The sequence below is a fragment of the Furipterus horrens genome, unplaced genomic scaffold (genome assembly GCF_987537825.1).
Source record: "Furipterus horrens unplaced genomic scaffold, mFurHor1.1.pri manual_scaffold_5, whole genome shotgun sequence".
Classification (NCBI taxonomy): Eukaryota; Metazoa; Chordata; class Mammalia; order Chiroptera; family Furipteridae; genus Furipterus; species Furipterus horrens.
In genome coordinates, this window is record NW_028327175.1 from 121,073,447 (window position 1) to 121,087,332 (window position 13,886).

General features: G+C 53.2%; 1 protein-coding gene across 4 annotated transcripts; it reads right to left on the reverse strand.

Annotated features, from left to right (window-relative positions):
* Positions 1–3,212: 3,212 nt before the first annotated feature.
* Positions 3,213–13,581, reverse strand: SH2B1 (SH2B adaptor protein 1). 4 transcript variants are annotated; one of them, XM_090277458.1, is made up of 10 exons: positions 13,413–13,570; positions 10,429–11,453; positions 10,064–10,165; positions 9,723–9,814; positions 9,437–9,612; positions 5,385–5,588; positions 5,046–5,257; positions 4,736–4,907; positions 4,176–4,275; positions 3,918–3,997 (listed from the first exon to the last, which is right to left on the reverse strand). In XM_090277458.1, the coding sequence occupies exons 1-10, from the start codon at positions 13,546–13,548 to the stop codon at positions 3,979–3,981; spliced, it is 2,238 nt and encodes a 745-aa protein (XP_090133584.1). In that variant the 5' UTR covers positions 13,549–13,570; the 3' UTR covers positions 3,918–3,978. The 4 variants fall into 4 exon arrangements, with proteins under 4 accessions (XP_090133580.1, XP_090133582.1, XP_090133584.1 ...); XM_090277455.1 differs by having other exon boundaries at positions 3,946–3,997; positions 4,680–4,907; positions 13,413–13,581; XM_090277454.1 differs by lacking the exon at positions 4,176–4,275 and having other exon boundaries at positions 3,213–3,997; positions 13,413–13,555.
* Between the last annotated feature and the right edge of the window lie 305 nt (positions 13,582–13,886).

The window sequence follows — 13,886 nt, forward strand, 5'->3', positions numbered from 1 at the left end:
GAGGACACGGTACTCCTTCCCTCCCTCTCTTCATGCTTCCAACAAACCCCTCCCCTAAAGCAGAATCCTGCTGTGACCTGGGGAAAGCGGGGCTCAGACAATGGGGTATGAGTTTCTATCGACAGGCACCTCCACCTGGCCCAGCACCCACCCACCCACCTCCTTAGGCCAGTCAGGCTCAGCATCTGCCAAGCCTTTTGCACCGGCTGGCTTCCCCCCGCCACCACCTGGAGGAGTGACAGGAGCACTGTCTTAAAGAAGCGGGAATGCCCAAACATGGAGAAGGGGGAGAAGACTGGACAGATCATAGCTTCAAGGGAGTTGAGTGCATGAGGCTGAGGATAGGAGGCAGGCTTTACAGGACACTGCTGCCAACAGGGCCCTTTAAGGATAGTCATTTCTACCTCTCTCAGCTTCCCATAGGGGGAAACTGAAGCCAGAGAGGGAAAGCACCAGTCAAGCGCTGCAAAAGCGTCACCATCAGGGTGAACTGGGATGGAGGAAGGCTCAGAAATGAGGTGCTTGCTCTCCTGGATCCCTCCCACTGGGGGTCTCCAAGCCCAGAGTTGGAAGGTGTGCTTCCTTTCCTACCTGAGGGCTGAAGCTTAGAATGGGAGATGTCTAATTCTGAAGGATACGGAGATAGAGACTGGCCAATCATTGGCCAGTTCTGAACTTGAGTTGAACCAGCCATAAAGGCTAAGAGGGAAATAGTCTCTTAGGTTCCTCCAGCCAAGACATATAAATCTTGAGGTATAGCAGAGGTCCATGTACCCTTCCTCACCCATCTTCAGAAGGCAAGTCCCAGAAAGTAGACAGGGTTTAGGGGGAGGGGGAGCCAGTAGCACCAGTTGCTGCTAGATTAGGAGAGGATCAGGCCCTGCCTGTTGGGACACCACAGTCTTTTCTCACCATCTCCCTTTTAGAATACATAGCACCCAGATTCCCAAACCATCCCACCTTTGCAGGGCCAATTCTATCCCCAGTCTCCTGAAGCCAAGGTTTTGGGGAGTCCCAGGGATTAGACAAAACAGGGAGAGCCAGCAGGTTTCCCCCGGCTAGCCCCAAGCTTGGGTGGCCTGTGAGCCCAGCTGTCTCCTGTCCATCTCCCAATAGGACACAAGGCCCAGAATAGCAAGGTCATAAGCATGGGTAGGGCCTGGAGGTAGGGACAGAGGTTGAGGGGCATGAGAGTGTAGGTTCCACGCTGCCTGGGAGGAAAGGGGAGAGGCAGATGGTAAGAGGCAGAGCTGGATGAAGGTGGGGGGTGGGGGGTGGGGGGAGAAGGCCAAGTGAAATAAGTAAGTCTTCAGAATATGGCCCTTCCTTGTTGGCACCCACCATGCGCAGAGCTGGGAAGCCCAGGGTCGCCCTCCACTGGAGGAGGGCACAGCTGCAGTTCAGAGAGCAGAGCATGGGCAAATGGGGTGTGGGGCTGTGGACACAAGGAGGAAGGGGAGGTGTTGCCAACTCAAATACAGGGCCAGACAGGTCATGTTGTTACAGAAACAGGGGAGTCCAAAAGCAAACCCCAGAGCTTGTGGCTGGGAGATAGGGGAAAAGAAGCAGCTTTCAGGATGCCTTTGCTGCCTGGGGCTAGTGGCTGGAAACTTTGTTGCACAAAGATCCGCTTTGAAACTTCCAAGGCTCAGGAAGATGGGAGGGGTCTTGGACTGTGGGATGGTACGAAAGGAGCCTACAGAGCCTGTGTAAGGTTCTGTGAATGGTCAGAACTGCTTGCAACACCCACTGCGTCAGAGGACGCAGTCAGGGATATATAAGCAGCTGCGGACATTTTAGCTGGTGCGCGTGCTCCCTCCATGTGGCTTGGAGGAGGGGGTCTCCAGGCTGCTTTAAGGGAGGCCTCTAGGCTGCTTTAAAAAGTGCTCCCTCCATGTGGCTTGGAGGTGGGGGCCTCTAGGCTGCTTTAAGAAGAGGCTCTCGCCACGCGGTTTGCAGGAAGAAGGCAGTTTACAAGGAGGCTGAGAATCCAGGCGGTTCTGCATTGAGAGCTGGAGGGCACCACAGCACAGAAAGGACCTCCCCAATCAGAACTGAGTGATTGGCAGCTAAGCTGAGTGATTGACTTTCCTAAGACTGGCCAGGTCTGGGAGGGGGAGGCAGGACTATGTGAAAATAAACAATTCTTTTTCTTTTCACCAAACTCTGGTATTGAGAGTTATAATTCTGGCAGCGGGCAGTCGGGTCCCTAACTAAACAGCCCGTGGGTTCTGTTTCAATCAGAGTAACCCAGGGGCTCTGTTACAATGTCAGTGCAGTGATCTGGCGGGGATGGAGCAGTTGTGGAAGGTGGACCGCATGAGGCTGGACTGTCTGATTTTCAAAAGAAGCCAATCATCTGAACTTTTAGGTGGAATTCCAATGGAAAGACAGTCCAGGTCAAGCAAATCATGTCAGCAGCTCCAACCTAGATCCAACTTCCTATTTTTTATAGAAGAGGATAGTGAGGCCTGGAGTGGCTACACCTTGTCCAAGCCACACAGCAAACCTAGGAGTAGAAGCCAGTGCTCTTTACCATCTATCCTCCAGCTTCCCAGCTTGGCTCTGAGAAGGGTGACAGTCAGCCTGCCCTTGGAGCCCTCTGCAGCCAGATTCTGTAGCTGCCACATTATATCTCCCTCAATACAGCCACCATGCCCCCAGCTCCACCTCCTGATCTCTCCGCCTGCTTTCTACCTAGGGTAGGAAATCTTAACTGAAGAATTCAGAGCAGGCCCTGGCTGATGTGGCTCAGTGGACTGAGTGCCGGCCTGTGAACCAAAGGGTCGCTGGTTCGATTCCCAGCCAGGGCACATACCTGGGTTGTGGACCAGATCCCTGGTTGAGGGTACATGAGAGGCAACCACACATTGATATTTCTCTCTTTCTCCCTCCCCTCCCCTCTCTCTAAAAACAAATACATTGAAAAAAAAAATTCAGAGCAGGAGGTACTTGGAGATTGTCAATACTGCTGTTCATTGTCCTGTCCCATTAAGAGAACTTGGCTGGAGACCCAAGAAGCACTGTTTGGCTCTGCAGTTACTGCTCACAGAGGAGCAATGGACAGAAAAACAGGACCAGGGAGTAACAAGGACTTGACCTGACCCAGCCCACAGGCCTCTCAGCTCTGGAGCTCACAACACCAGTGGGCTATTTTCCTGACCCACCTGTCCCAGCCCCCACTGCAAACACTGGCCACAGCCACCACAATGAACTGAGATAAACCCTTTTTATTTATTTATGCTTCTCCATTTTGTTTAAAACAACAACAACACCACCTTAATATTAACTGACAGCCCTTCCCCCTCACCCCTCTTTGGGCTGGGGGTAGTTAATGGGGAAATGGCCCTCAGGGGTGGGGCTGACCATGAGCCCCATGGGGAGGTAATGGAGCCTGAACCCCCTCCCCAGGGGATTGGGCACCTGTAGTGTATGAACTGGGGAGTTGACAGGGCTCTTGAACCTCTTCTTGAATCAACATATATGCCCTTGGCCATCAAGGGAAAGGAAGCATATGGGGAGGGGATTCCTACCGCTCCTCTATGTCCCTGCTCAGCCCCAGTCTCGGGAACTGAGGGCCAGGGAGCAAGAAAGTGGAGAAAGGGTGACGGTAGGGTGTCTCACACAAAGGAGTACTGGTTATTAATGGCTCTGGGATGGCCCCCTTCTTCTCCATCGCCCCCTAGTGGTAACTGTTGGAGTTGCACCATCGGTGTTGCCCCAGAGACTCCACCAGATCCAGGGCCTCCCTGGACCTCCATGCCTAGTGCTATGGCCTCTTCCAGTTCAACAACGGGGACCAGCTCAACCATGGGGACCAGCTCCTCCTGGATCTCTCCACTGCCCACTTTCTCTTTCTCTTGCCTCTCTTTGGCTGCTGTGGCTGTTGCTGCTGCCACTTCTGGCGCCCCCGACGCCTCTTCTGCCCCAGGATGTGGGGGATCTGTCCAGGAAGGGGGTTCAGGGGGCAGGGGTGGGTCATGGGAGGTGCTCGGTTCTGGATAGGAATGGTAAGAAGACAGATTGTGGGGGGAGGCAAGCTCTTGCAGCAGCCTCCCCTTCACTCATCCCCCCAGGAGCCATGTGCTATCTCTCCCCACATCCGATCTCCTGAGCAACCCCCCCATCCATGGAAGATGGATCATGGGCGGTGGTGAGAGGAGGACCACACTTACACACAGTCATTCGCTCCGAAGGGCATGAGGGTGGAGGAGGCATCGGGGTAGCATCGATCTCCCTCGCACACCCCTGCATGGCTCCCGGCCTGCTCTCGGCCTGGGGGGGGGGGGGGGCGGGCAACGTGGGGACAGATGGGACGTTGGGGTGGGGAAAAGGGATAGATCAGACAGGGACATCAAACATCAAGGGAAGAGGGAGGGTATCAAACCCAGCATTCCTAAGAAGGGCAGGCCCAAGGCAAGGTCGTGAGAAAAGCGAAGACAGGCTGGGGAGAATGTATCTAGGAGACAGACAGATGATGGAACAGAGGAGTCTGATGGAATGGGAATGCACCCACCCACTCTCAGCTGCCTCCCTGGCTCCAGCCAGGAGCCCTCTGCCTTCCTCTCAGCATACTCCTCTCCCTTTGAAAGCTCAACACACAGGCCCCTCTCTCCCTGCTCTCCCTAACAAAGCCTCTGCTCCTCAGAGTCCCCACCCCACCTCTATGGCACACACACCTCCTCACTTCTTGGGTGCACAGGCACCTCCTCCCCTGCAGACCTGCTCTGCTCACCCTGCTGTCGCTGGGAGGACACAACATAGTTGCCGAGGACAACATCACTGGGGCCTCCAGACTCCAGAGGGATGGGGTGCACACGGAAATGCTTGAGCATATCAAAAATGGACTGGAACCACAGGTGCTGGACCCGGCACTGACCCTCCTCATTCAGCGACAAACGCAGGTGCTGAGGGCAGGATGAGCAAGGTGAAGCAGGAGCCCAAACCCCTGCCAATCACGGAACACATCTCCCCTGGATAATAATGTTCCCCACTCCACCCGCAAGCTCTCTGCATAGAGCAGAGCCTTTTCCTCAGACACTCACCTTGGCCTTGCCCTGGAAGTTGAAAGTGAGGACGTATTCACCCCGCCTCGTCTCACTCTGACGTACCAAGAAAACACCATGGGAGTCGGTGCCTCCAGCCAGTACTAACTGGGCAGCCTTGAGTCGAGAGAGCATCCCGTGGAACCAAGGATACCCTGAGAGGGGCTGGTCTCCCTCACCTCCCTCTGACTCCCCCTGGAACAGGAATGACCCTTCAGGAAGGAGAGAGGGAGGGAAACCTGGGTGTCAAGGAAGCTTCCCCCATCCTGGGAGAAGAAAGAGTTTCAGGTGGGCAGGCAACTGGACCTGGACGCAGACACACACTCACACATCTGGTACCTGTGGCTGTTTCTGGAGTGTCCAGGGGTGGGTAGGGGGCCAAGAGGGGATGAACTGTCCCTGCTGGGGGTCCCTCTTCAATGGGGATGCGGGGTGGCAACTCTGGGGGAAGCAGTTCCATTGAGTCAAAATGGGAGGCAGCAATGGAGGCAGAACTGGGGGAGATGGATGCCGAGGGGCGGTCTGAGAGGCCTCCATATGCCCCTGGAAAAAAAAGAGAGAGCAAAGTTGAGAACTGGAGAAGCTCCTCTTTGGCAGGACTGGCTGACCTGGGGAACCCCTGTGTGCACTGGTAGGGTTAGCTGGCTAAAATGCTGGGTCCTACTCTAGGCAGGGACCTCTGATGTTTTTTACCAATGGCTCCTAACGTGTTTCATACACTGCTAAAGGACTACACTTATTGAAAGGAGATCTTAGAATTCAAAAGAGCCTCTAACTTTTTAAGAAAGATTTTATTTATTTAGTTTTGGAGAGAGGGGAAGGAAGGGAGGGAGGGAGAGAAACATCTATGTGTGGTTGCCTCTCGTGTGCCCCCAACTGGTGACCTGGCCCACAACCCAGGCATATGCCCTGACTGGGAATCGAACTGGCAACTCTTTGGTTCGCAGGCTGGCACTCAATCCACTGAGCCACACCAGCCAGGGCGAGCCTCCATCTTTTTTGAATCAACAGCTATTTCTGCAGCTACTGTTGCAGAAATAAAGGGAAGGATCCCTCAAATATTTTTGCATTAAAAAGGGGTTCTTTTCCTTCCAGCCAAGATGGAGGCGTAGATAGACATGCTGCGTCTCCCTCCACAACTAAGAAGGAATACAACTACCTCAAAATTAGAAATAACCAGAAGTTCCAGAAAATCAAACTGCATGGAAATCCAACAAAGATATAAAGAAGAAATACTCATCCAGACAGGTAGGAGGGGCGGAGCTGGGGCAGAGAGGACGCGGTGTGGTGGTGGCAGCAGCAGCAGGCCAGCGGAAGGCGCAGTCACACATTTTAAAAAGTCAGGAGGGACACCTGGGGAGCGTTCCCAGATTCTCACCAGACCTCACAGCTCAGAGTCCCAGCACCAGGGAAAATTAAGCCTCATTGCTTCTGACTGTGCCAACCAGTGGGGGTTGGGGAGGAGGCAGAAACTGCCAGTCTCTCAGCAGAGTCCGTTTGTTTAAAGGGCCCCCACAGTCTTAGAACATCTGCAGACCCACCCACTCTGGGAACGATGGCCAGGCCAACAGCTAGAGAGGTGCCAGTCCCATATGGAAGGAGGAAAAGTGCCTGGAAAAGGGGCGAGTGATGGGCAAGTGGCATTGTTCCCTCTCAGACCCCTCCCCCACATATAGTGCCACAACGTGGTGAAACAGGTCACCCTGTTCTGACGATTCCCTAAGGCCCCACCCCTTACAATATAACAGGAGAGACAGCTCTACCTAAGACACAGAGGCAAACAAACACAGGAGCCTGTCAAGATGAGGAGACAGAGAAGTATGGCCCAAGAGGGAACGGATCAAGGTTCCAGTGGGAGAACGAAGTGACGAGGAGATAGACAACCTAACAGATGCAGAATTCCAAACACTGATGATAAAGATGCTCAGAGGCTTGACAGATATGCTTGAGTACGGCAAACGCATAAGAGAAGTGAAGGCTATGCTAAGTGAAACGAAGAAAAATCCACACAAAACCAATGGTGAAGGGAAGAAAATCAGGGTTCAAATCAATGATTTGGAACATAAGGAAGAAAAGAAGAGTCAACCAGTAGAGAAAGGGGAAACACAAATTGAAAAAAATAAGGAGAGGCTTGGGAACCTCTGGGACAACTTTAAATGTGCCAACATCCAAATAATAGGGGTGCCAGAAGGAGAAGAGGAAGAGCAAGAAATTGAAAACTTATGTGAAAAAATAATGGAGGAAAACTTCCCAAATTTGGCAAAGGAAATAGACATACAAATCTAGGAAGCACAGAGAGTCCCGGGCGAGCTGGACCCAGAGGGGACCACACCAAGACACATCATGATTAAAATGCCAAAGGTGAAAGATAAAGAGAGAATCTTAAAAGCAGCAAGAGAGAAGCGGAGAGTTGCCTACAAACGGGTTCCTATGAGACTATCAGCTGATTTCTCAAAAGACACTTTGCAGGCAAGAAGGGACTGGCAAGCAGTATTCAATGTGATGAAAAGCAAGGACCTACAACCAAGATTACTCTATCCAGCAAAGCTATCATTTAGAATGGGAGGGCAGATGAAGTGCTTCCCAGACAAGGTAAAGCTAAAAGAGTTCATCATCACTAAGCCCTTATTATATGAAATGTTAAAGGGACTTAAGAAAAAGAAGATCAAAACTGTCAACACTAAAAGGACAACAAACTCACAACTATCAACAACTGAATTCAAAAAATAAAAACAAAATCCAACTAAGTAAGCCAGAATAGAAACAGAATCATAGGTATGGGGATCATTTGGAGGGTTATGAGCTGGGAGGGGGGAGGGGGAGATATGGGGAAATGGTGCAGGAAGTAAGAAGCATAATTGTTTGGTACAAAACAGACAGGAGGAAGTTAAGGATAATATAGGAATGGGTGAAGCCAAAGAACTTATATGCACGACCCATGGATATGAACTAAGGGGAGTGGACTGCTGGAGGGAAGTGGGGTATTGGGCAGAGGGTAGCGAAGGGGAAAAAATATTGTAACTACTGTAACAACATAATCAATAAAATATACTTAAAAATAAAAATAAATAAAAAGGGGTTCTTTTCTGGCCAATAGGACAAAGCCTCCAACCCTCAGAGGCATCAAAGGTCCCCCTTCTATTAATTCCCCAACCTAATCAACTTGATCTTTACATTAACCTGTATTCAGATATCTTCCACTTTAGCCCAATTGTCCCATCCAATGTTTTCAAATCTCCCAGGCTCTCTGTATCTCAGGTTTCTGCTCTCACCATGTGCCTCCTCCAAGCTGTGTTTTCTCTCCCCTTCTCTGTGTAATATTCCCTGACTCTTACTGCACTTTCCTGATTCTCTTCCACTTCTGAGTTCCAAAGGCACTTCCTGCCTCTACTGCTCAGAGGACACTAGGCACAGGCTCTCCATTTAGTACTGCTTTTTAGAAAGTAATGTCTATTCAGCTAGACTGGGAGCCTGTGGAGAACAAGAAGCTCATCTCAGGCATGTCTGCATTCCCGAGCCTAGTACAGAGCCAGGTAGGTACTAGGGCATTCCCAAGTGTCTGCTGAGTGGCAGGCCTGAGCCTACAAGAATGTCGTGCATAGTCACTGCTCAGAAGACAGGTATATATGCGACGTAGAGGGCAGCAGGTCCAGCATCAAGCTGGCATAGCCCGTCTTTGTCAGTGACTCTCAGGTGACATCAGAAAAGCCATTTCTCCTCCCTGGTGTTAGTTGCCCGAGAACACGGGGGATCAAAACCGATGGCATCAAGGTCTGTTCCAACTTTAAGATTCTATAATTCATTTTACATACAGAATGCAGCCTGTGTGCTAGGCGCTGTGAGGCTGAAACTCAGAATGGAGGGTCATGAGGAAAGGGTACAGTGAAGTCTAGAAAGGTGAGCTGGGGTCAAGTAGACTTACAAGTCTCAGTGTGTTTGTGTGTGTGAATAAGGGCATGCATGTGTTTAGTAAGGCCAAGAAGTACACAGTCAAAAGAAAATCTGGTACCGTCAACACATGCACAGAGACACAGAGTAAGAGCAAGACAGAGATGTGTATGAAGTATTCTGCGCACTTGGAGAAGAGAACTGTTATTTCCGGAGTGGTGGACTGCATAAAGCTATGGAAAAGGTGACACGGCTGGGCATAGGAGGCAGCCTAGGAGTTTCGTTGGGACTTGTGTGGGGCAGTGATGCTGATGGTCCTCGATGGTAAACTGTGGCTTGCATGTTCAGGGACAAAAGACAAGCATTTGGTGGGAGGGGCTGGATAGCTGTGGAGCAGGAATGGGGTTACACAGTGGAGTATGGAGATAGGGCCTGAGGTCTGGCAGAAGAGGGTCTTGCCTGGTAGTTTCTGAGGCTCACAGTTCTCAAGGCTTCACTCTTACCCTGAGACAGGCGGTCATTGCTCTCGCTGGATCCCAGCAGTAGATCTTGGCTGGGAAGACTCTCTGAGTGATTCAGGCAGGGCAGCTCCAGGCTGTCTATGTTCTCCCTTGTAAGAAATGAGGTCCCAGGGGCCAGAGGGAGGGTCATGGGGTGGGGACTGGTAGCAGGGCAGGGTCTGCAGAGACAGGGGAAATGATGCTGGGAGGAAAGTCACCAAGTGAGAGGCACAAGGCTGCTCCTCACCCCGGCCCCTGGCCCCTCAGCGCCAGAAGTCAGGATCCTCACCCCGGGCTCAGGCATTCTTGGATGTCAGACACCCAGGCCTTCACATGTAGAGCATCAGCTGTCTCCAGGATATACTCTGAGGAGCCTTCCACCTGTGATGGGGACAACAGGAGGCCCATAGGCCATTTCCAGTTCCCTGAGGCCTTAAGACACCCCTAATAAGAACAAGAACATCCTCCCTCTCTCCTGTCCTCCCAGAAAAGCTATAGCTTCAGGAACATACTCTCAAGGAACCTGACACACATGCACCTTCTCCCATCAATGTCCTTTGCCTATACATGCTAAGTGCTTTTTCCCCAACACATGTACTCCAAGGGGACAGGGCAGCTCAGGGCTCCCACCTTAACCACAAATGTGTTCTCCCGGTCAGGCATCTCCAGGGTGGTGGTTGTCCGCACATCTGTGATGGTAGAGCAGGGAATGCTGAGTCGAGGCCGAGACGCCTAGGTTGGAAGAGAACAAGATCCAGACTTTTGGTGGGCAAAGGCCATCTTTCCCTTCCCTCCAGAGATTCATCTTTCCTTCCACATCCTAAGGGAGTTAGACAAAAAAGGAATGACACTACTTTTTCAGTCTTGCCCACAGCTACTAACTCAGTCAGGAGCTAACTTTAAAAACCAAAGTAAGCAAAGCTATCTATAGGGGCTAGTACCACTCCGGCAGCTCACTGACTCACTCCCAGTCACCCCCCTCCTCTGGGTCTCACCTTGGGTGGTACAAAGAACTCCAGCCGACTTCCTCCTCCTCCTTCTCCTTCTCTTCGAAGCAGTAAGCGACACTTCTGCCACTGAGGTTGCCCTCCTCCCCCTGCGGTAGGCCCCGCTGCCCCTCCTCCCCAGCCCACTCCAGCTGGGTCAGGGGCTGCCTCTTCAGCCCCCATGAAACTCAGCAGCTCTTCCCTCTGCACCATCCCTGCTCCATCCTTCAAGGTCCCTCCTCCCCGGCTGAGTCTCAGCCTCTCAAAACGATGAGTCCATCTGTCCCCTGGGGATGTTCCATCACTAACCAGTCCCCTTCCAACGGTCCCAGCCCCACCAGAGGAGTTTGAGTTGGTGTTTCCACCTAACACTGGTGGACCTGATGAGGTCTCTAGGGGCCCGGCTGGGGAGGGTGGGTCAACAGTCCCCCGCCACTGCAGGATGCCACGGACTGAACCGCGGACAGAACGACCCACTGAGCGGAGGGAGAAGCGTTTCTTTAGCTTCGGCTTGGAGGAGGTCGAAGAGGAAGAGGCTGAGGAAGGGAGGGGGCCGGCCAGGTCCTCAGATGATCGAGAAGGGCCGAGCACAGCCAGGGGCCCGCCCCCCCTGCAGCTCTCAAGGGACAGGTCATGTGCTGGGATCTCCACACCAGGACTCAGAGGAGCCACGATGGGTGGTGAGAGGGAGCCAGAGGCCCGGGCTACCTCAGCTTCAAAATGCTGCAGGAAGAGCTCAGCAAAACGGCGGGAGAAGGCAGCCTCAGCCCCGGGCCCTGCATACTGAGGGTGGGAAGCCAGGTAGAGGCGAAAACGGCGGGCAAAATCCAGGGCAGCAGCCCGGGCATGGGACTCGCAGAACTCCCGCCAACTAGGGGGTGGGGGTGGTGGCAAGGGGGGAGGAGAGGGGAAAGCCCCATCCTCCAGGGAGGGGGCACCATTCATGATGGGCCCCAGGAGGTGGAGAGGGGGAACCTGTGGGGAGGGGCAGCAAAGAGGGAAGCGGCCAGAAGACACGGGGTGAGCGGCAGCAGCTGCAGAAGGAAGAGAGGCACATATACTGAGTCACTGCTGGGGTGGGGCTGGGGGCAGAGCCCCACCCCAGCCGACTCCCTACTCTGGTCTAGACTCCTCAGAAAGCAACGGGGAAGAACACCAACTGCTCCCCTTCCCTTTCCCAGACCCTCGCACCCCACAAGCCTGTCAACCGGCTCCCCAGTGTCTAGCCTGCACCTCTCCTGCTGCCTTCCCAACCCACTTTCCCAGGCTTTGGTTCCAGGAGTGATAAATGGCTGTAGAGCACCTTCCTCTAAAAAAGAATCTTTTTCATGTCACCTCCCTTCTCTAAAATGGATCCTTCAACATTTATCACATGCTTCCCACATGCTGTTCTTACCTTTCCCTGTGAGAGGCTTTAATAACCTCTATAACAGATGAGGAAACCGAAGCTCAGAAAAGTTTCAGACCTCCAAGTCTACTGTTTTTCCCACTGCATAGTCCTTGTCCCCAGGGACTCGCTGGACCAGCCTCAATCATAGCCCCTCACTGCCCCAGCTCTCAGAGGAGCTAGGCCTGCAGAGCTTAGAGACCCTGCCTCACGTAGAGTGAGGTCCAGCTCTGAGGAGGGAGATTGTGCATTGAGATGGATGGATGGATGATGGACTGAAAGAGCAATTGTCTTGAAAGCTGACCCCAGGGCCTAGCACTCAAGCGCTGTATGAGGAAGGCTTGGGATGGTCACAGCCCACTTCTTTGGTACCTCTTCAGTCTGGGGCTCAGAGGCAGCAGCACCAGGTGAAGAAAGACTATGGGGTTGGGTCAGGGCAAGTCTTTGCTAGCCACAAAGTAAAGCCGGGGCCCTAGGACTTTTCACATCCGTCTTCTCTCACTGCAGAGTGTGCCCTAAAGGCTGGCTAGCCTGCTGGTTAAGGCCACGGGTTATGGAATCAGGCTTGGAATGAAATCCATGCTCTGACACCTATTAGCTGTGTGATCTTGAAACGAAGTATATGTCCTGTCTGAGCTTCAGTTTTTGTATCTAAAAAAAAAGTTAATGATCCCTAACCCCCTAGGATTGTCAGGAGAATTAAATGGAACATGTCAGTGTTTGATACAAAGTAAGCACATTGTAATGACTGCATTACTATCTTTACCGGCTCCAATCTTCTAAAAGCAAAATTAGAGAAAAGAAAAGATTTCCCGAGGTCCTACATTAAGCAAATGGCAGAGCTGGGCATAGAAGTTACAACCCATGGCTCTTTTGTTAGTGTTCCTCCCCCATATTATACTGGAAGATGACTGGTACCAGGACTGGGGTCAGGGTAGCTCAGGAAGGCCTCCCCCAAACCTCAGACTCCTGTTCAGAACCACAGTCAGCAACCCTTCCCCTTCCTCCTCGGCCTAGGCCCTACACACTCAGCCGGCTCCAACCGTAGGGACAATTCCAAAGGAATGAGAATCCAGAAGACGCAGGAGTCATGGGGAACTGAGCCAAGAGATGCGGACACAGAGGAAAAACCAATCTCCAGGCAGAGGCCACCTCAGCTCACAGGGGCCCACCCAACCCTCTCTACACCTCAGGCAGACCCAGCCCCCTCAGGCCCGCTGACCCTGCGGCTCCTGAGCTGGTGACTCAAGTTTCTCTTCTGTCAGGCAGAACTCAGACACATTTTCCCGGTGCACCTGCCTCTTGGCTCAGTTGGTATTTCCCGCAGGGCCGGTGGTGGAGGGTTCAAGCTCCGCTCCTGGCTCGTACCCACCGGGCCCGGTGCAGTCCACTCTGACCCGACCCTACTCCCAGGACACCCTCTACCCACCCTGGGGCCGCAATCTCCTGGGGACCAGCCCTATCTGCTGTAATCTCCGGGGCCGAGCGCCCCTCCTGCCTCTGGCCCCCTACGCCCGCTCCCACTCAGGGCTCCTCGGAGGCGCCGGGGCCGGGTCGCGTAGAGGGAAGAAGGACTTGAAGAGGGGGGTTCCGGTTCCGGTCCCACCTGCATCTCGGTCCCCGCGGTTAGCTCCGGCGACGGCGGCAGCTCCCGCTCCCTGCCCCCCCTCCGCCACAATCTCCCAGCCCGGTTCTGCGCAGGCTCCAGGACCCCTTTTCTCGTCACCGAAGGAAGCGATCATAGAGAAGAGCGGCGAGAGGGAAAGGCACCTTCACACTCACTTCCGCCATCCTCCCACTCCGGGCATCCCTGAAGACCTAACGGGGTGTGACTATTGGAAAACTCGGTGACAGAAGTAGCCGTAGGACAGGGTTGGGTCCCACCAGAGAGTCCTCTCAGAGGAAATTCGGAGAGAAGTCAGCCATAGACAAGCCACTTTAGGCTGCAGAATCCCAAGGCCCTCTTGAAGGCTAGAGTGGCCACCTGGTAACTGAAACCAATGAGAGGAGGCTTTTTGAGGAGACCAATGCAGCCTAGAGCGCCTGGCCGGGCAACTGACGGCTTACCGCCCCCAAGGAG

What these genes read in the sequence shown, in the direction of transcription:
- SH2B1 (XM_090277454.1), bottom strand. Translation starts at nt 13,548, where the DNA reads ATGATCGCTTCCTTCGGTGACGAGAAAAGGGGTCCTGGAGCCTGCGCA. An exon ending in AGAACACATTTGTGGTTAAG is followed by an intron (nt 9,815 to 10,063) that starts GTGGGAGCCCTG and finishes TCCCCATCACAG; the next exon opens with GTGGAAGGCTCCTCAGAGTA. An exon ending in CAAGAATGCCTGAGCCCGGG is followed by an intron (nt 9,613 to 9,722) that starts GTGAGGATCCTG and finishes CTGTCTCTGCAG; the next exon opens with ACCCTGCCCTGCTACCAGTC.